Source organism: Condylostylus longicornis, unplaced genomic scaffold (assembly GCF_029603195.1).
Source record: "Condylostylus longicornis isolate FDR11 unplaced genomic scaffold, ASM2960319v2 ptg000096l, whole genome shotgun sequence".
In the NCBI taxonomy this organism is placed as follows: domain Eukaryota; kingdom Metazoa; phylum Arthropoda; class Insecta; order Diptera; family Dolichopodidae; genus Condylostylus; species Condylostylus longicornis.
This window is the reverse complement of record NW_026578064.1, coordinates 319,611-341,708: the sequence shown is the minus strand read 5'-3', so window position 1 is coordinate 341,708 and position 22,098 is coordinate 319,611. Positions and strand designations below refer to the sequence as shown.

General features: G+C 27.6%; 1 protein-coding gene across 1 annotated transcript; it reads left to right on the top strand.

Annotated features, from left to right (window-relative positions):
• The first annotated feature begins 608 nt into the window (after positions 1-608).
• Positions 609-2,552, top strand: LOC129613906 (tumor susceptibility gene 101 protein). Its single transcript, XM_055528240.1, has 9 exons — positions 609-774; positions 833-917; positions 981-1,046; positions 1,105-1,268; positions 1,321-1,411; positions 1,462-1,676; positions 1,732-1,944; positions 1,997-2,130; positions 2,183-2,552. The coding sequence occupies exons 1-9, from the start codon at positions 730-732 to the stop codon at positions 2,367-2,369; spliced, it is 1,200 nt and encodes a 399-aa protein (XP_055384215.1). The 5' UTR covers positions 609-729; the 3' UTR covers positions 2,370-2,552.
• Positions 2,553-22,098: the final 19,546 nt, after the last annotated feature.

Here is a 22,098-nt window from a genome sequence, read left to right as displayed (position 1 = left end):
CCCCAACCTAACGCGGTATCTATAGAATTGCTTGCAAATTGGATTCATCGTTTTAAATTTTTTTATAATTTTCTTTTAATTTAATTTCAATTTATTTTTTATGGCACCACAAATATTTTTTTGAACAATATCCCTAAACTATACATATTTATTCTTATTAATAAAATATAAATATTTAAATATATGAATTTAAGAGAGTTTTAGACGTGCAATTTTAAACAATTTATATTTATTTTAAATATTCACATTTTAATTTTCAAAATACGTTTGCATGAAATAAAAATGTCAAACCAAATGAAAACAAATGACGTAATGTATATGAAAATGGCGACAGGGCATCTTTTAATGAGTATTAGTTTTAATATTAAGCAATCAATCATCAAAAGAAAAAATATTTTGACTTTCAATAGGCCTAAGCCAACGAACCAATCAATTCACCTTTAATCATTAATCAGCGTTTTTAATACAGTATTATGCTTGTCTACACAACCACTTTTGCATCAATGACGGACATACATTTCATCTCCATTGTCTATAAAACTTGTTGTCAAGCCTAGCTGAATATATGTCAACCATTAGCAAAATACTCATCGTGTAAACAGGAATATTGATTATTTAATTTTTTCCCTTCAATTACGTACATAATTTCTACATGATATACGTGATTAGTTTTCATTATAATTTTTCAGAAAAGAATTTAATTCTAGCACTTTAAATACTATTATCAAAATGTATCCAAGAGAAGAAGCCGAAGTCGTCAAAATGTTAGCAAAGGTAAAAAATGTTGTGTAGGTAAACAGATTTTACCACATACTATGAATATGATTTTTAGTATCGTAACTTGCCAGTAACAAAGAAAGATGTTGTCGACGCACTGAAAATGTACAGGAGTCTTATTTATAAATTGGAAAAATTTGGTAAAGAGAAATTAAAGCTCATTAAATAATCTAAAGATTTTGAAAAAATAATTTTTATATTAGTTTTCAATGACGGCGTCGTTAAAGACTTGTTTAACTTGCAAGGAACAATCCCAGTTAATTATAAAAGTGAAGTTTTTGCTGTTTTTAAAATCAAATTATGATATATATTTGTTATTTCTTTCAGATAATACTTATCATATACCGATATGCATATGGCTTATGGACACTCACCCAGATAACGCTCCAATTTGTTATGTCAAGCCGACATCGCAAATGCAAATAAAAGTATCTATGTTCGTTGATCACAATGGAAAAATTTATTTACCATATTTACACGACTGGTCTCCAGTAAATAATATAAAATTTCAAAAATAGGAATAAATGTTACAAATTTTTTTAGTCTAATTCCGACCTTCTAGGTCTTATTGAGGTTATGATAGTGACTTTTGGAGAACAACCACCAGTTTATTCAAAGCCTAAAGAATATTCAAGTGAAGCTTACAAATATTTCAATTTACAAGCTAATTTTACTATTTAACAGGTGGGACAACAGGGAATGCATTTGGAATGCCGCAACCTCCACCTACTTTTGGAAGTATACCACCATATCCAAATCATTTTTCACAATCTACTAGCAGCGGACAAAGGTATCCTCCTATGACGTATATGACAGGTGGCAATACAAACAGCAACATGCCTTATCCTTCGCCATTTTATTTTCCACCTATACCTCAAGCCGGTTACAATTCTCCATATGTAAAAAAAATAATTAAACATTTTTCTTAAGAAACTTCAGGTTTCTGCTTTTTAGAACCCGCAAAAACCGAATCAGACTGGGACAATAACAGAAGAACATATTAAAGCTTCATTAATAAGTGCTGTCGAGGACAAACTGCGAAGACGTGTCCAAGAAAGAGTAAACCAATGCCAAGCGGAAATCGACACTCTAAATAGAACTAAGCAAGAACTTAGAGAAGGACGAACTAAAATTGAAAGCATTATCAAAAACCTCACAAAGGAAGAAGTATGCTAACGAAATCGAAAAGTTATATTTACACGCTTTTGAATATTTTTAGATTGAAATTCAAAAAAACATCAGTATTTTAAAAGAAAAGGAAGAAGAACTAGTCAAATCGCTTGAGTGTTTAGATGTAGAAAATAAAATGGATGTTGATGAAGCTGTTGTAACCACAGCCCCCCTATATAAGCAGTAAAATTTTTAAATTATTTTTGTAATACACTTTTATGAGAAATTATTTTAGACTTCTTAATGCTTATGCTGAAGAAGCCTCAATCGAAGACGCAATATATTATTTAGGAGAAGGTTTTCGAACGGGTGTTATTGATTTAGAAGTGTTCTTGAAGCATGTAAGGTCGCTATCTAGGAAACAATTTATGTTGCGTGCCATTATGCAAAAATGTCGTCAAAAAGCTGGTTTGGCTGGCTAACAATGCTTCATTAACCTGTTTTGTATATCCAACACATATACAAAGTTGAATCAGAATAATTTAGCAACATTTTCTGAAAAAAAAAATTAAATTATTTTGTTATTACAATACAATTGTTCATTGTTCAAAATGTGTGAGTTATGTGAAATTTTTATAAATAAAAAACAAATTTCATATTCTCAATTTCGAATTACCAAAATTCTATTACGAATATTCGTAATAGAGTAATCATAAGTTACTTTCGTAGTAAAAATAACTCTCAAGAGTCTACTAAAAAAATAATCATTCGTAACAATCAATTTAAAGAGAATAATCGTATTGAATTTTTAAATTTTGAATTTTTTTGTTTGATTTACTCTAACACAGCTGCAATGAAAAGTTCGTATTGCCAAAAAAAATTTCCACTTTCCAAAAATATTTAAAAACTAAAAAAAACTGCAAAACAAAAAGGGTATGTTAAAAAACATTCTTATAAATTCATATAAAAAGATATTTTAAAAAAACATTTTTTGTATGAATATTTTAAAAAATATCCTTTTGCATAAAAGTTGTTTAATAGAATAGCAACTAAAAAATATAAATAAACATCTGATAGCTAAAATAAATAAAGTTGGGTCAAACCAATGGTTTGTATTGTAGCACTTTTCCCTTCAACAAGTGAAAACACTGCTTTTAAATACTGTCTGTACATATACCTATCACATTATTAAAATTGTTTTCATTCATATACAAAATTATTTCTAGGATTGCATATATTTAGGATGATGCATATATGCAGTCTTTCAAATAAAGCAAAAACTAATATAAAGTGGGGTTAACATAATGCTCGATTTTAAGGTTTTTTTTGTGAGTTAAGAAAAATAATTATGTATATTTTTTAATGTCATGGAATTTACCGTTAGCTTTTTGTGTTTATAGAAATTTGAAAAAGCTTGCGTATTCGGAAATATAAGATGTCAAAAATTCAAATTTTACAAATTTCAAGAGGCGATAACTTGAGAGGGGGTGGAGATGGAAAAAAATTTCTTCTAACGATATGAAGTATTTGTTAATTTTTAAAAGCCCCTAAAATATCAAGCTTCTACAGGCTGAGGTCTAGAAGAAAACCAACCTCAAAAATTTGGAAAGAAATTATTACCGTTATCTAAAGCTAAATTTTAACGGCCATTTTGTTTTTCTAAAGTTTAACTATAGTATACCGCGCTAGGAGAAGCAAGCCACTGTCTTTTTGCGTTTGCAAAATTTGAAAAATGCTTATGGTTTCACTGCACTAAATAGTTAAAAAATGGCATTTTTAGGGTTTTGGGGGGTATAACTTCTAAAGAGGGGAGAGATAGGTAAAAATTTTGTTCTACGAAAATAAGTTTCTAGTAAAGATATATATACATGTAAAATTTCAGCTTTCTATCTTCAAGGGTGTAGAAGTTTTGAGCCTTATTCTAGTTGTCGAAGTAAAGCGACAATTGTCGTTACGACTTGAATTTGATATTCTAAACGGCGATCGCAGTGACAATCGTCGGGGAATAGCGGGAAAATGTGTTTCAACCATATTCCAGTTGTCGTTCTGATGCGAGATATGTCGTAGTGAAACGACGTTTTTCAGTAAAAAAACGATTCAGTAAATATACAAAGGCCTGCTTTAGAAGTCTGTAATAGTTTATAAATCTGTGAATAAAATAAAATGTTTGCAACTAATTTACTAGAATAAATTTGGCAAATCTAATGGATTAGAGCTGTCGCTAATCTTAAATCTTTCGATCTTTAATTGTTGTTATTTTTTAATTCCATCACTACCGGAATGAGATGAATTCGTAAACCATAATGCAAATGACATTTTTTATTATGTAAAAATATAAATATACACACTGAAAATTTTTTTTTCTTTGAGCTTTACTCGCCGAAATTTCTTTTTAAAATGTATCAATTTTACTTGAAACGTTTCATTTTCGATTATTTCTCGCACTCACGTCACTCGACAACCAGAATACCACATTTCAAATGAAGTGACAGCGACAACGACAAATGTCACGTTAGTGACGCGACAACTAGAATAAGGCTCTTTGTAAACAGACACACGGACAGACGGACGAACAAAGTGAAACTAATAAGCACTTTTTTTCAAAATTTTTTTGGAAAAGTGCTAAAAACTGATTTAGACACTCCGAAAAATGATACTGCATTTGGTGATTCATAGTCTCTACCTCAGGAATTTGTGATCATTCAAAAGTCTACATCGTAAAGTTCGTAATTCGTAGAACGTAAATGGTATCTTAGAAAAATGGGAGTCATAATTTATTCGTAACTTGTGACGTTTAATTTGGAAAATTTTCGGATCTTGAAATACCATTTTTGCATTATCCTCCAAAAAAAGCGTTACGGGTCTTGCAATAGGTATATTAGATATTTTTTTGTGAATATAACGAAGTACAATTTTCTAAAAAAAAAAATAGATTTTGTTTTGTAGCAAAAAAAGTTGGTGATTAATAAAGTTGACTTAAGCATTAAATTAATTTTTTAAAAATGATAAAAATATTAATTTTGTCAGCAACAAATACATATGTATAATAAAACAGTTTTTAAAATACGAGGCCTTTTCATAAACGCAGTATATGGCGATATGTAACGAGAACTGCGCTATATTTGTGTTCATAAACATTGCTAACATATCACACAAAATAAACTATTATGGCTAACGCTGTTAAATCAGCTGTACTTTTTTTTGTTACTAGTTTTTGCAGTTTTTTTAGTAAATCATCTGTTAATTGTTGTGCTTAAAAATAGCAAAATTTCTTTTTGTTTCAGTTTTCTTTTTTTGTTTTTCTTAATTTTTATTTTTTCCTGAAATAGAATTTTCCAATATTTGCCCCAAAATAAATAAATTTTTTGTTAACGACACTTTTTGTTCATGAACACAATAAATTCATATTAAAAAAAGAAATTCATAATCAAAATTATGAGTTCATAATTTCAAAAAAATTCATAAGCAAAAATTTTTATACAACTGTTAAAAATATTTGGGTATGTATTACATTATTGTTTTGCAGTATTGTGTTTATGAAAATGCCTATTAAAAATTATCGGGCAACATGAAACAAAAACTGCTTTCCGGTCAATAATTTAATATAATACACATAAACAATAATATGTATACAGAAATATTAAGTAAACATAATAAGTCTGCCTGGGATAATTTCTCGCAAAAAGAAAAAGTAAACCAGACGTAAAATTTAAGAAAATTCTTAACTTTATAGAGATGTGATAAACTTCAAACGTCAAATTTCAAAGTACTTATCAGACATAAACAAATATACCAAAAACCAAAAATCTTGGATTATAAAAGGGTTAAACTTAAACTATTTGTGAATCCACTTTGTTTATTTTATTTTTAATTAAAAAGTTAAAAAAATTATTTTTTAACTTTTCAATTAAAAATAATTTTTTTTTCAAAAACAAAACCTTCCAACATAATAAAGAAATTTATATGTTTCGACATTAAGATTTTCAAAGTTTTTCGAACACTAAATTTTATTTTACAAAACTTGAAAAAATTTTTAAACATTGAGAAAATGGAAACGTCATCATTTTCTCTGTTCTTTGTTCAAATGTGTTATCTCAGACGTGTGAAGAAAACCGGATCTACTATACTTAGTCCTAACAGATGTGGCAAAATAACACTAACAGAGTTCATCCAGTTCATTCATTGAGTAATCATTTACATAACATTCAACATTGCAAAGCTCACGACCTTTTTCTAACATAAAGCCATTTTCATACAAAAAAATTATCAAAAGTTGTTTTGCCTTGATCACTTTCTCATTCTCTCATCTTTTGTTCTTTCTTTTCATTAAAATTAGAAAACGGAATTGTTGTTGCAATTGGTTCTAATTTCTTATTTATAAGCGGAGCTGACTCTGAAAAACATACCATTTGAATAAAACAGAGATAAAGAAAAAAATTGCAAATAAAAAACTCAAAAATGTGATATCGTGATTCATGAGATCATAATTCATAGAGATTTGTAAACATTTTTTTCTCTTTCATAATGAAATGAGTGATAATAATATATTTCATATTTTATATAATTGTTTGTAAATATTAATATTAATTTAATTGGACATTTCATATTTAAATACAAAATTAATTACATAAACAAACAAACATTAACATTATCTTATTTTCCCTTTATATGTGAGTTGGAAATATTTTAATTCATGTAAGGAAGAGCTAATGAAACTAAAATTGCAAGTATATACCTATCTATCTATCTGGTGTTTACTTAACATTCTAAAGTATATACTTCCTATCAAAAATAAGAAAAAAATTATCACTTTCAAATGCAATAAAAATATACAATGTAATTATTAAACCACATTTTGAGTATTGTTCGTCTGTTATTTTCATGTTTTCGCAAGAACAATTCGATAGACTACAAAAATTGCAAAATAAGGCCATCTGAATTATCTTGAAAGTTGGAAAATACACGTCAATAAACTACATGCTGAGTACGTTAATTTGGTTGACAGTCTATCAAAAAGTAATTGTAAATACAGTCGAACTCGCTTATATGCACACCCATTTTGGCAAACTTTTTTGTGCATATATCCATATTGTGCAATTATCCACTTCACGCGTAATTGCAAAAAAATTGCATATATGCGTTTGACGGCTATATGCAAAAAAATTGCAATTATGCGTTAAACCTTTTTTCGAAAATTGTTAGTCCCACATAAAAATTGTTTATTCATATTAATACACGTATGTATTATGTAAATCTATTTGTAAGTTTTATTAAAAAATAAAATTATAATGGTTAACAATTCATTAGTTTGAATATAAAACAAAATAAAAATTAAATTTGTTTGTAAAAAAAAGCATTTTAAGGAATTGCATAGTTAACATATAGATCTGTTTACGTTTTGTACGTGTTATAAAAAAAAAGTAAAAATGACTAACAGAATTGTACGTACAGAATTGCATTGGAACTACTTTAGACATACATGTACACATGTGCATGTATAGTATGTACATATCACAATTATTTTATAAAAATAATTCTTTAATTATTTTGGCTTAAACAATAATCAGATATTTTTTTCTGTTTCAATTCTTTGCCTTTTAAATATTCTGTAATAATAATATCTTTTAAATTTTCTATACCTTCGCATGTTACAATATTTTTACAGTTTTTAAAATAACTTTGAATGATTTTGAATGAGTTTACAACTTCTTTCATTGTATCATGCATAAATGTAATTCAATCCGTACAAATTTTAAATATTACGTCCGTATTCACCCGCCTTTTTAACACTTCAATAAATTTCAAAGTTAAATTTTTATGTCAAGTTTGTACTAGGGATGACAGTGTATTAGGGATATATTGAATACTAAACTTTATTTTCTATGTCTTACACCAGATGGCTCACACCAACATTTTTTTATTATTTAATTGTAAAAAAAAATTTTGTGCTTATAAGCGAAAACTTTTGTATGAAAAAATTACAAAACTGTCAAAAAATTGTATGCTTATAAGAGTTTTGTGTTATTAAGCGAGTTGCAGTTAAGCGTTATAAATAGTATGAAGAATTATAGAAATTGCATGTGGGCAAAATATGCTGTGCGCATAAAGGAGTTTTGCTTATATGCGTGTTGCAATTAAGCGAGTTCGACTGTATTTTAATAATAGTTTTCAAAATGAAATATAAGCTGTATCCAATATATTTATGCAACAGATTGGTGTATTCAGGTGATATCCACAATTATAACTTAAGAAACCTTTTTAATTTTCGATTGAACTTTTTTAAAAAAGGGAAAACAAAAAATATGTTAATGTATAAAGGTTTAAATTTATTTAATAATCTACCTCATGAAATTAAAATAGAGACTAATTTAAAAATTTTTAAAAGAAAATTAATACAATATGTAAAAAATAATTTTTAGAATTAAATTATATAGAATTATAAAAACATGTTTATAAATAATGGTTAATATATACCAAATAAAGAATTAACCTAACTAAACTAACTAACATAGCTGCATTAATGAGAGACCCCATATGTTATTCTCCAGGCCATTAAATTTTGCAAATGTGAGGGAAACTCGGTTTTTAAGTTGAACATTTGCATAACGGAACAAGGACACCATTTTGAACAGTTGTATAGCTATAATATTTATATAGCTATGCGTATCTATGGTAAATATTAAAAAAAAGAATAAGTAATGGCTTGTTTTAATTTAATCAAAATTTATTTTATAAAAATTAGGAACAAATATTGTTTTAACCCAAAGTTACTAATAGTATGATATTAAGTTAATAGGATTGTGAAGTTAAAATGATCACATTTTCTTTGTGCAAAATCCATTTTCTTTTCAAACTTTTCGAAATTGTTCTATGTAAGTAAACAAAAACTTTAAGCACAATACAAAAGTCAGGCATAATTTTTTAACTACAATAAGTTACATATATTTAATCCAAAAAGCTAAAAACCATTTTAAGTAGAAAAAAATTTAAAACTTTTATTTGAAAACTTTTACTTAAAAAACGGTTAATTCCGTGAGTTAAGAAAAACAATATATTTTTTAATGTCATGGAATTTACCGCTAGCTTTTTACATTTATAGAAATTTGGAAAAGCTTGCGGTTTTGGATATATAAGGCGTGAAAAATTCAAATTTTACAAATTTCAGGAGGCGATAACTTGAGAGGAAAAAAATTTTCTTCTAACAAAAAAAAATCTGATGTGGTCAGCACATAACCGACCGCTTTGTGTATTGTCTAGTTAAATGAAAGTGTTACAGAATATTATAAAAATGTCTGTTAAATACTTCTTTCCAATTTTTAGGACATTAGTAAGCTTATAGTTAACATACCTAGAAAAATGTAAATTTGGCTCTGAGTAGAGTTTCGCTTTGTGCTATCCGAATTCCCTGAAATGCTCGCCAGTTAGTTTCGGTAACAACCAGAACTCAAATATCAAATTTCAAGAAATTCCATCAATTTGTTCTGTGGATATGGTGAAAAATGTAAAATCGGCCCTCAAATCAGTTCTCGAGCTCTGATCTTTCCAAAAAAGTTATATGTTCATTGCTTTAATATGAGGAATTCATATATTAAATTTCAATGAAATCGGTTGATTATTTCTCTTTATATACACAAAAGTGTATGTTTGGCCCGTAGTAAACGTCTAGTTGCCGATGCCTGATCTTTCCAAAAAATTTAAGTGTTCATTGTTTTAATACGAGGAGTTTATATATTAAATTTCAATGAAATCGGTTGATTATTTCTCTTTATATACACAAAAATGTATATTGAGCCCGTAGTAAACGCCCAGTTGCTGATGCCTGATTTCTTCCAAAAGTTAAGAATTTTTGCGTATGACAGAGCAAAGCTTATATATGAAATTTCAAGTAAATCGGTTGAATACTTTCTTCAAAATGGTGAAAAATGTAAAATCGGCCCGCAAATCCGTTTTCGAGTCCTGATCTTTCCAAAAAATTTATATGTTCATTGTTTTAATACGAGGAGTTTATAAATTAAATTTCAATAAAATCGGTTGATTATTTCTCTTTATATACACAAAAATGTATATTTGGCCCGTAGTAAACGCCCAGTTGCTGATGCCTGATTTCTTCCAAAAGTTAAGAATTTTTGCGTATGATAGAGCAAAGCTTATATATGAAATTTCAAGTAAATCGGTTGAATATTTTCTTCAAAATGTTCAAAAATGTAAAAGAGGCCCGCTAAAAAGTGCAGTTCCCGGGGCCTGATATATACCAAATGTTGATCGATCCGTGCCATGGTGAAAACAAACTTACATATAAAATTTCATCCAAATCGGTTCAGCCGAACTTGAGATACACGCGTGCACACACAGACCGACAGACCAACAGACCGACAGACCGACAGACCGACAGATCGACAGACCGACGGACCGACAGGTTGCTAAAAATAGTTTATTTACACTTCCCCACTATGGAGAAGTACGTTCCCACCGAAAACTCGATATGCAAAATTTGTTGCCATCACATAACCTACCCATTGTTTACACAATACGGTCGGTAATAAATTATTTATTCATGTCTAAAAGCTGCTAAAATTTCCGGCTCGTGTTACTTCTAGACCATAGCGGGTGGAAAATATCCACAAGAAAAACGACATCAGAAATTTTGAAAAAACGGATTTTAGATAACGGTAAATTTTAACGGCCATTTTGTTTTTTTAAAGTACAAGTATAGTATGGTATTTTTTGGGTTTCGTGGGGGGCGGGCTGTAGCTTCTAGAGATAAGTAAAAATTTTGTTCAACAGAAATAAGTTTCTAGTGAAGATTTTTTGTGCATATAAAATTACAGCTTTCTATCATCAAGGGTGTAGAAGTTTTGTAAACATGAATACGGAAGGACGGACGGACAGAATGAAATTAATAAGCACTTTTTTTTTCAAAAAATTTTTGGAGAAGTGCTAAAAACTAATGAAATCCTATACTAATTTTTTTTAACTTTTGTTTAATTTACAAAATTTATTGTAATCCTGACGGGTTTTTTAGTTTTTTCATTTATTTAAAATATTTAGGTAAAAAATGATAATTATTATACCAGAAAATATTTTATAGATTTAGAATTTCATACAAAAAAACGTGAACATTTTATATTTCTACTTCTCTTTAAATTCAAGTAGGTACAAAAACCAAATATTAAAATTATAATTTCGGAGTTGAACCAATATTCTTTTTAAAAACTGAAAAATAGAAATTTCCCTTAAAAAATTTAATAAAATACAAACCCAAATACAAATATTTTCGTTAGAAATACACATCACCACATACTTATAACAAATACACATATGTATGTATATGATTCAAAAATTTTTAAAATTTTGAAATCATAATTATTCAGTTCATATTAAATGATTTCATGATTTAATTTTGAACACTTTTTTTCAAAAGGGCACTATGTTTTTTTCATTATTAAAAATTTAAACTGCGTTAATTATTAAAAGTTGCTAACAAAATAAATAATTTTGGTTCAAACTTTAAATGGTTTGTAAAGTAGCAATTTTTCGAGTGAGAATACTGCTTTTAAAAAAAGTAGAGTCGTTAACATAATGCTCTTTTTCAAGAGTTGATTGCGGCATTTATTGTTAGCTTTCGTTCATAAAAATTTGAAAAAACTTGCAGTTTCGGAAATATATGCTGCCAAAAATGCGACTTTTACACATTTGGGAGGAAAAATTAGTATATAAAAGCTAGAAAAGTTTGAGACTTGTAAAACATATTTTTTAGGAGAACACTAATATCAAAAATTTGAAAAGTAACGGACTTTCGGTAACGGTTAATTTTAGCATAGACATTTCTTTTTAATATTTAGTTATGCTGTACCGCTATAAAAAATGCCAGCCGCAAATTTTTTGCATTTGAATGTTTATGGTTTCTTTAAAAAGGATCTTTTAGGGGTTATAACTTTTAGAGGAAGATTGTGAATATTACTGTTACATTTAATTCGATTTACATAGTGTCAAAATTTAAAATGCGAGAATCGTTTAGCGAAGGTAGCACTAGATAGTAGGCCACCTGAATTTTGGAATTGTCTCACGTTGCCATTTTGCTGTGGATATTGGTAGTTTCGTGTTTGGAAGTTATTATTGTTAAAGTTTCATGGAAGTACACATGGTTCTTGCTTGCTTGAAACTGCTTGTTTCGATTGATATTGAGGTTTTGTGGCATGTGTATGATTATAATTTGGTCAACTATGAATATTATTTATTTTTAAGCATAAATGCAAAGCTTTCGGGAGATCTTGAGGTTCCCTCATACCCCGAAAACCCATAATAAAAGTATCTAACGCTTTACCTCAATAAGAGCTTGTCATAGCATTCAAAACCTCATGACCTAATCGCATATGTGATACTTTGTTTAGTGTTAAAGCGAAGTGTTTATAGACTTCTCGATAGAAATCGTTAATTGAATTCCCCTTTTGTGATAACATTAACATTTGGTACTCTAATGTACCAATATGGCGTTTGTTCGCGTAATGTAAATTGAGACAGTCCACTATGTCATCGCAATTCAGTGGGGTATTATAGGACTCCAATGCTACATCAGCTTCACTTACAATTTTATTTCTTATTACATTATAAGGATACTATAATATTTGGGTGAAATAAAAAAATAAAAATGAGTAAAATTAAACTTAATTTCAAAAGCAAAGTCTTCAATATAAAATTTTATAAAATCAAAACTTATAAATCAAAAACCGTATATTATCTGATAATTTCTTTTCCTTTATGCTATAAAAAAACTTTACTTATTTGTTTGTTGGTTTTTTTTTATTCGAAACGTGAGTGCTTTCAATATGTTAAGTTGAAAAAAAATTACAACAAATATATTCTTTAAAGGTAAATACAATTTTTAAATATGGTATGAAATTATAGTATCAAAAATCAAATTTAATTAAAATTTTATAGACAGTAAAGTGAACCTATCAGAATTGAAAACGTTTCTTTGTAAGTACATCAAAGCAAATGTAATGTAAAAAGCAGAAGCTATTCCTTTATTTTTCTTTTTAAAAAAACAGAATTTATTTTATTTATTTTTTTGGTGATCAAATATCAGACTTTTTTTTTTATTTTTATTTTCGTTTTTACACTAACTAATGAAAAAAAAAACAATTTTTAAATTTTTTTAATACTTTAATCTTAATATTAATAAGACGACAAAACTTTAGGTAACTAGTATGTTATTTGATTAGTGTTGAAAGCATACAAATTATTAAGCTATTAATAATAAGAAAATTTTATGATTACATATCATGTTATGTAATGAATTTTTTTCTTTTTATTTTTATGTTCAGTACTGATATTTTAATGTTTTTTATAAATTATGTTTTATAAAAAAAATTTGTGACTGTATTGTAACCCCATTCCTATTTAAGGAAGCGGAATAATCTAATTTTCGCCTTACAGATGAGGATCCTTTTTTCAGTTACAACACAATCCGCAAATAAAAATTTAATAATTTTTCATATTTTTTTTTTATTTTTAGTGTGCACCGTGCCTAAGGCAGCCTTAGGTTGTCGACGAAAAAAGCTTGATCATGCCACCACAAGCAAAAAATCCTATTTTTTAATTTTTTTTTCTAAATTTTAATTTTTTTCTTATTATTATTATTTTTTTAAATCAAAAATTGCAAGAGAAATAAGTAAGAGATTCTGAATTGAAATATTTTTTGGTTAGACGTCGCTACGCACACCGAAATCAAATTTTTCAGAAAGTGAAAATAAAAAAAGGACTTTTTTTTTGGGCAAAAAATAAATATAAAAACAATAAAAACAAAACTTAAAAAAAAAAATTAAAAAAAATCGGAACTTTAATATTTTGAGGATTTTAAAAAAATATTAAAATAATTTTAAGAATTATGTTGATGAATTCGATGCTAATCATGTTGATCATTTTGTTTTTTGTTTATTTCCATTTATTTTGTTTTTAGTTTCATTTTTTTAGGAAATTTTGAAAATAATGGCTTATAGTTTCTTTCTGTTCGTGTACCCGTTTGCAAAATTTCTACACCTTTGAAGAAAGAAAAATGAAACTTCATAATATATAAATGGATTTTTACAAGAAACTTACTTCCGTTGAAGAAAAATTTTAGCTATCTCTCCTCTTCCTCTAAAAGTTATAACCCCTAAAAGAGCCATTTTAAAGAAACCTAACATTTAATGACAAAAACATTTAAATGCAAAAAAGTTGCGGCTGGTTTTTTTTATAGCGGCACAGCATAACTGAATATTAAAAAGAAATGTCTGCTAAAACTAAAAAATATGTTTTAGAAGTCTTAAACTTTTCTAGCTTTTATATACTAATTTTTCCTCCCAAATGTGTAAAAGTCGCATTTTTGGCAGCATATATTTCCGAAGCTGCAAGTTTTTTCAAATTTTTATGAACGAAAGCTAACAATAAATGCCGCAATCAACTCTTGAAAAAGAGCATTATGTTAACGACTCTACTTTTTTTAAAAGCAGTATTCTCACTCGAAAAATTGCTACTTTACAAACCATTTAAAGTTTGAACCAAAATTATTTATTTTGTTAGCAACTTTTAATAATTAACGCAGTTTGAATTTTTAATAATAAAAAAAAAATAGTGCCCTTTTGAAAAAAAATGTTCAAAATTAAATCATATGAACTGAATAATTAGGATTTTAAAATTTTAAAAATTTTTAAATTTTCGGAAAATGTTTGAATTATATACATACATATGTATATTTGTTATAAGTATGTGGTGATGTGTATTTCTAACGAAAGTATTTGTATTTCTGTTTGTATTTTTCAGAAATATACGCAAACATAGAAACGCTTTTTATTAAATTTTTTAAGGGAAATTTATATATATATGTATATCTATATTTCCGTTTTTTAAAAAGAATATTGGTTCACGTCAGAAATTATAATTTTAATATTTGGTTTTTGTACCTACTTGAATATGACTTACATTAATATGAATATAACATTCATAATGGGTTCGGTTTGTGGTAATTATTGCTAGCGGAGTAGGCGGCTGTCACTTCTCCTCTATTTTTGTAGATGGTGACTCTCTTTTTAAAAATAAAAAATTCAAATATTTTTCTTGGACAATTTCTTATGACAAAATTTGTTCTTAATTAATTAAATTTCAAATCAATAATAATACAAAAATTCTTAATTTTTAAATTCTTGATTTTTTAAAGAATTTAGAAGAATGAAAACCTCATTGCATCACTTCACCTCCACATGTAGATAAATTATTAAGCAATAAAAATTAATTTATTACTTAACAATATAGGAAATCAATATTCATAACAAAGTGGCAACCAAAAAGACTACATCACCACTCTGTAATAAGAATTTTACGATTTCAAAATTATAAACGAAAGGAAGGTTATTAAACATAAAATAGTGTTGACGGCTATTTCGAATGCAAGAAAAGTTCACAGTTTTGCTGTTTGAAATGCGTTGACTTGTTCAAACTAAATGTCAACCTTAGCCTCTAAAATGGTAGAACACGTTTAAAGCAGATGTAAGCCAATGACGACCGAGAATAATTCTCGACGATGATCTTTCAGTATATGTAATCAGATTTTCGCTATCTCATTTAGTTTCATAGATCCACCTCCACTTAAAATTCGATTTGGGATGCATTTTGATCCATATTCAAAATTATTGGCGTATGGTTCAAATTTTCATATAAATTTTTCAAAAAATTTTTGAGTGCCATAATGACCCGTGTCATACAAAAAAATGTTTTTGTATGACTTGGATCATTATACCACATAAACTGTAAAACATAACTAAAAAATCTGATGTGGTCAGCACATAACCGACCGCATTATGTATTGTCTAGTTAAATGGAAGTGTTACAGAATATTATAAAAATGTCTGTTAAATACTTCTTTCCAATTTTTAGGACATTAGTAAGCTTATAGTTAACATACTTAGAAAAATGTAAATTTGGCTCTTAGTAGAGTTTCGCTTTGTGCTACCCGAATTCCCTGAAATGCTCGCCAGTTAGTTTCGGTAACAACCAGAACTCAAATATCACATTTCAAGAAATTCCATCAATTTGTTCTGTGGATATGGTAAAAAATGTAAAATCGGCCCGCAAATCAGTTCTCGAGCCCTGATCTTTCCAAAAAATTTATATGTTCATTGTTTTAATACGAGGAGTTCATATATTAAATTTCAATGAAATCGGTTGATTATTTCTCTTTATATACATAAAAATGTATATTTGGCCCGTAGTAAACGTCTAGTTGCTGATGCCTGATTTCTTCCAAAACATACGAATTTTTGCGGACGGTCGAGCTGAGCTTATATATAAAATTTCAAGTAAATCGGTTGAATATTTTCTTCAAAATGTTCAAAAATGTAAAACAGGCCCGCTAAAAAGTGCAGTTCTCGAGGCCTGATATATACCAAAAGTTGATCGATCCGTGCCATGGTGGAAACAAACTTACATATAAAATTTCATCAAAATCGGTTCAGCCGAACTTGAGATACACGCGTGCACACACAGACCGACAGACCGACAGACGGACAGACCGACAGACCGACAGGTTGCTAAAAATAGTTTATTTACACTTCCCTACTATGGAGAAGTACGTTCCCACCGAAAACTCGATATGCAAAATTTGTTGCCATCACATAACCTACCTATTGTTTACACAATACGGTCGGTAACAACCCAATTTTAATATTTACACAGTTTCAAAATTTTTTTATCCGATAAATTATTTTTTAGCACTTTTCCAAAAAATTTTTGAAAAAAAGTGCTTATTAGTTTCACTCTGTCATTCCGTCCGTCCGTCAGTCCGTCCGTCTGTCCGTGTTTCTGTTTACAAAACTTCTACACCCTTTAAGATAGAAAGCTGAAATTTTACACGTACTTAGATCTTTGCTAGAAACTTATTTCCGTATAACAAAATTTTTACCTATCTCCCCCCCTCTGGAAGTTATACCCCTCCAAAACCCTAAAAATGGCGTGAAACCATAAGCATTTTTGAAATTTTGCAAACGCAGAAAGGCTACCATAGCATAGTACTGGTATTATAAAATACCAGTTATTTCAAATATTTGAAAGTCGTTCAAAAAAATGGAATAATAAGGAGAATGTCCGGTATGATCTATTCATCTGAACTATAATTTGATCATCTATTAATTAAATTTTTTACTTCTAAATGCAAAAATTGAGGACTAAAATTTTTTTTTTCTTTGGAATAATTTTAAAAACATCAGTTTCTCTTACGATTCGTCATTAATTACTTGAGTTTATGGATCTCACTTAATATAACTAGTCTTGCAAGTATGATGCCTGTAGTTTTGAAATTGTGTTCCATTCTGTGGCTGAGATATTTTAAGTTTACTTTATTTCTTCAAAAACACACCTATAATATAGATATAGATATGTTTTTTCCTGATAAATAATAAGATAAAACTTAAAACTTAAAATAAAAAAGTTCTGAGAAATAATTACCTAAAAATACATAATTAAACAAATAATTAGTTCCTTTGAAATCTAATACCTTTTGAGTAATTTATTTTAAAACTTCACTTTGAGTTATGTCGCATAAAATCGTAAAATACCTTCTACAATAAACACTTTTAGCCATAAATTATTGTTAATTATAAACTACAATTCATGCACGTATGTATTTGGAGTTTATAATACATGCGAATAAAACGCGTGACTGTAGAATGAGTTAACACCAATACTAACGTATATAGGGTAATACGTATTGCATACGATTTCTATGCGAAAAGTCTCAGGTTCGAACCCTGCAAAATGCGATTTGCCAGATCAACTTTTTTTATTGATAATTTTATTTTTTTTTAAAATAAAATTAAAAAACCTTCACCCTTACCAAATCAATATCAGCGAGTTTCCGTTCTAAAAATTTTACCCTACTTTTTACCTAAAAAGTTTAATGCAATAGAATAACATTATCTTATAAAATTTTACCCTAAAAATATATTGTCAAGGAGTTTAATGTAAACTTATGTTTTGCTTTCTAATACATGTTGCAACAGATCCCGAAAAGAATGCACAACTAAATTCATATGTACACACTTATTATAAAACAATGTAGATTTTATTAAAACAATTTTCTTAAGAAAGTTTTCATTTTTTGTTCTAACTCACACTTCCAAAAATGAATTTATATACAATATTAATACTTCCAAAAGTAAGTAAAAAATTACCCCTACAGGATGTAAAACCATTTTGTAAAAAACGGTTACAAAACATCTTGGGAGGGGGTGAAGGGGGAGGCCGGACGGGTGGAATCCTTGCTTTTTCTGGGACCCTAGAGGCAAAATTCTACCTAATGCCTTTTGTCCCATGTCTCTAGCCCTTCTAGAAGTACCCGTACTTTTTACCACCTGAGAAGTAGCTATATATATATAACTAGTCGTGTGTGCTTGCATTGCAAGCCTTGCAAGTATGATGCCTGTAGTTTTGAAATTGTGTTCCATTCTGTGGCTGAGATATTTTAAGTTTACTTTATTTCTTCAAAAACACACCCATAATATAGATATAGATATGTTTTTTCCTGATAAATAATAAGATAAAACTTAAAACTTAAAATAAAAAAGTTCTGAGAAATAATTACCTAAAAATACATAATTAAACAAATAATTAGTTCCTTTGAAATCTAATACCTTTTGAGTAATTTATTTTAAAACTTCACTTTGAGTTATGTCGCATAAAATCGTAAAATACCTTCTACAATAAACACTTTTAGCCATAAATTATTGTTAATTATAAACTACAATTCATGCACGTATGTATTTGGAGTTTATAATACATGCGAATAAAACGCGTGACTGTAGAATGAGTTAACACCAATACTAACGTATATAGGGTAATACGTATTGCATACGATTTCTATGCGAAAAGTCTCAGGTTCGAACCCTGCAAAATGCGATTTGCCAGATCAACTTTTTTTATTGATAATTTTATTTTTTTTTAAAATAAAATTAAAAAACCTTCACCCTTACCAAATCAATATCAGCGAGTTTCCGTTCTAAAAATTTTACCCTACTTTTTACCTAAAAAGTTTAATGCAATAGAATAACATTATCTTATAAAATTTTACCCTAAAAATATATTGTCAAGGAGTTTAATGTAAACTTATGTTTTGCTTTCTAATACATGTTGCAACAGATCCCGAAAAGAATGCACAACTAAATTCATATGTACACACTTATTATAAAACAATGTAGATTTTATTAAAACAATTTTCTTAAGAAAGTTTTCATTTTTTGTTCTAACTCACACTTCCAAAAATGAATTTATATACAATATTAATACTTCCAAAAGTAAGTAAAAAATTACCCCTACAGGATGTAAAACCATTTTGTAAAAAACGGTTACAAAACATCTTGGGAGGGGGTGAAGGGGGAGGCCGGACGGGTGGAATCCTTGCTTTTTCTGGGACCCTAGAGGCAAAATTCTACCTAATGCCTTTTGTCCCATGTCTCTAGCCCTTCTAGAAGTACCCGTACTTTTTACCACCTGAGAAGTAGCTATATATATATAATGTAAAATATGATGGTTTTTGATGAGTTATACGATATATGAATAAAATATAGAATTATTAAGGGAAATTCAAGGTACTGCGTAGCCTAGTGGTTAGCGTGGTAGTCTCATAGCCAGAAGGTTATTGGATCAATGCTTGCCTGGATGTTGTATTTTTCTTTTTTTGGATTATTTTAAAAATTTTTTTTTTTATTTTGTTTAAATTTTGTGTTTTATTTTTTTTTTAATATATAACTGATAAATGTTATATAAAAGTTTAAAGAAAATTTCCAAAAAAATATTCTTATAATAGTTTGGAAAAATTCGCAAAAATTTTAAGTACATAAATATGTATGTAGTATGTATATTTTTTTTAAAGCTTACTGAGTAATTTTTTTAAGCTTTCTATATGAATTTAATAATATTCAAAACTGTAGAATAAATAGAAATAAATTTTAAACGCATAATTATTATATCATGGGGGTAAACTTACAAAAATTAATTTCTCAAATAAAGAAAAGGTTTAGTCAAAAACAAAATAATAATTTATGTATGTAAAAATATATGTAAGTATGTATATATGAATACATGTGTGTATGTATATATGAATGGATTAGAATTGAAGATTTTAAAATTTTTCGTTCCAACATATGAACGTATGTACATATGAATGTATTAGAATCGAAAATTTTGAAATTTTGCTGTTGGAAAAATTATAAATAAAATTATAAATGCAAATATACATAATTATGAATGGATACCTGCTTTTTTTAAACTGTGGGTAAACATATAGGATTGAATTTTAAACATAAAGAAAAGGTTTAGTCAAAAACAAAATAATAATTTTATTCATATATATGTATGTATGTATGAATATATGTGTGTATGTATATATGAATGGATTAGAATTGAAGATTTTGAAATTTTTCGTTCCAACATATGAACGTATGTACATATGAATGTATTAGAATCGAAAATTAAAAAAGAAACAAAAACAAAATAATAATTTATGTATGTAAAAATATATGTATGTATGTATATATGAATACATGTGTGTATGTATGTATATATGAATGGATTAGAATTGAAGATTTTAAAATTTTTCGTTCCAACATATGAACGTATGTACATATGAATGTATTAGAATCGAAAATTTTGAAATTTTGCTGTTGGAAAAATTAGAAATAAAATTATTAACACAAACACACGTTATTATGAATGAATACCTAGTTTTTTTAAAACTGCGGGTGAACATATAGAAATAAATTTCTCAAATAAAGAAAAGGTTTAGGTTAAAATAAAATAATAATTGTATTCAAATATATATATGTACATATGAATGTAATTTTTTTAAATAAAGAAAAGGTTTAGGCAAAAACAAAATAATAATTTTATTCATATATATGTATGTATGTATGTATGAATATATGTGTGTATGTATATATGAATGGATTAGAATTGAAGATTTTGAAATTTTTCGTTCCAACATATGAACGTATGTACATATGAATGTATTAGAATCGAAAATTAAAAAAGAAACAAAAACAAAATAATAATTTATGTATGTAAAAATATATGTATGTATGTATATATGAATACATGTGTGTATGTATGTATATATGAATGGATTAGAATTGAAGATTTTAAAATTTTTCGTTCCAACATATGAACGTATGTACATATGAATGTATTAGAATCGAAAATTTTGAAATTTTGCTGTTGGAAAAATTAGAAATAAAATTATTAACACAAACACACGTTATTATGAATGTATACCTAGTTTTTTTAAAACTGCGGGTGAACATATAGAAATAAATTTCTCAAATAAAGAAAAGGTTTAGGTTAAAATAAAATAATAATTGTATTCAAATATATATATGTACATATGAATGTAATTTTTTTAAATAAAGAAAAGGTTTAGGCAAAAACAAAATAATAATTTTATTCAAATATATGTATGTATATATAAATGTATTAAAATTTAGCATTTTACAGTTTTCCGTTTGGAACAATAAAAATAAAATTCTAACTACATACGTACATACATATATTCTGTATGTACATATATTTTTTTAAAGCTTGCTGACGAAACGTAATGTTCAAAACAATAACAAATGAAATATTAATATTCAGATGTCACAAAACATCTGATGTCTGATAAAAGCTGACATTTATTTACGTTAAGATTAATTCGTTTATCCGCAACAAAAATATGTGAGATCATTATATTTTCAAATATTATTTATTTCTCGGTTTGTGTTTCTAATAATAAAAATAACGTAAAACGTATGTTTGTGTTTCTAATTATAAAAAGTATAAAAGAAAAACGTGCTTTTGTTATACAAAAATTTTTTCAGAAAATCTTAAAATAGAGCTATTTCGGGGCAAAAAAGTTCCAATGTCAGATTTTTCTGGTACCCTAGAGGCAAAACTCTACCTAATGCCTTTTGTCCCATGTCTCTAGCCCTTCTAGAAGTACCCGTACTTTTTACCACCTGAGAAGTAGCTATATATATATAATGTAAAATATGATGGTTTTTGATGAGTTATACGATATATGAATAAAATATAGAATTATTAAGGGAAATTCAAGGTACTGCGTAGCCTAGTGGTTAGCGTGGTAGTCTCATAGCCAGAAGGTTATTGGATCAATGCTTGCCTGGATGTTGTATTTTTCTTTTTTTGGATTAT

Excerpts from the sequence above, each read along its gene's own strand:
- LOC129613906 (XM_055528240.1), top strand. The coding sequence starts at position 730 with ATGTATCCAAGAGAAGAAGCCGAAGTCGTCAAAATGTTAGCAAAG. Across the intron at positions 1,945-1,996 it reads AAAACCTCACAAAGGAAGAA|ATTGAAATTCAAAAAAACAT; the intron begins GTATGCTAACGA and ends GAATATTTTTAG. Across the intron at positions 2,131-2,182 it reads ACAGCCCCCCTATATAAGCA|ACTTCTTAATGCTTATGCTG; the intron begins GTAAAATTTTTA and ends AAATTATTTTAG.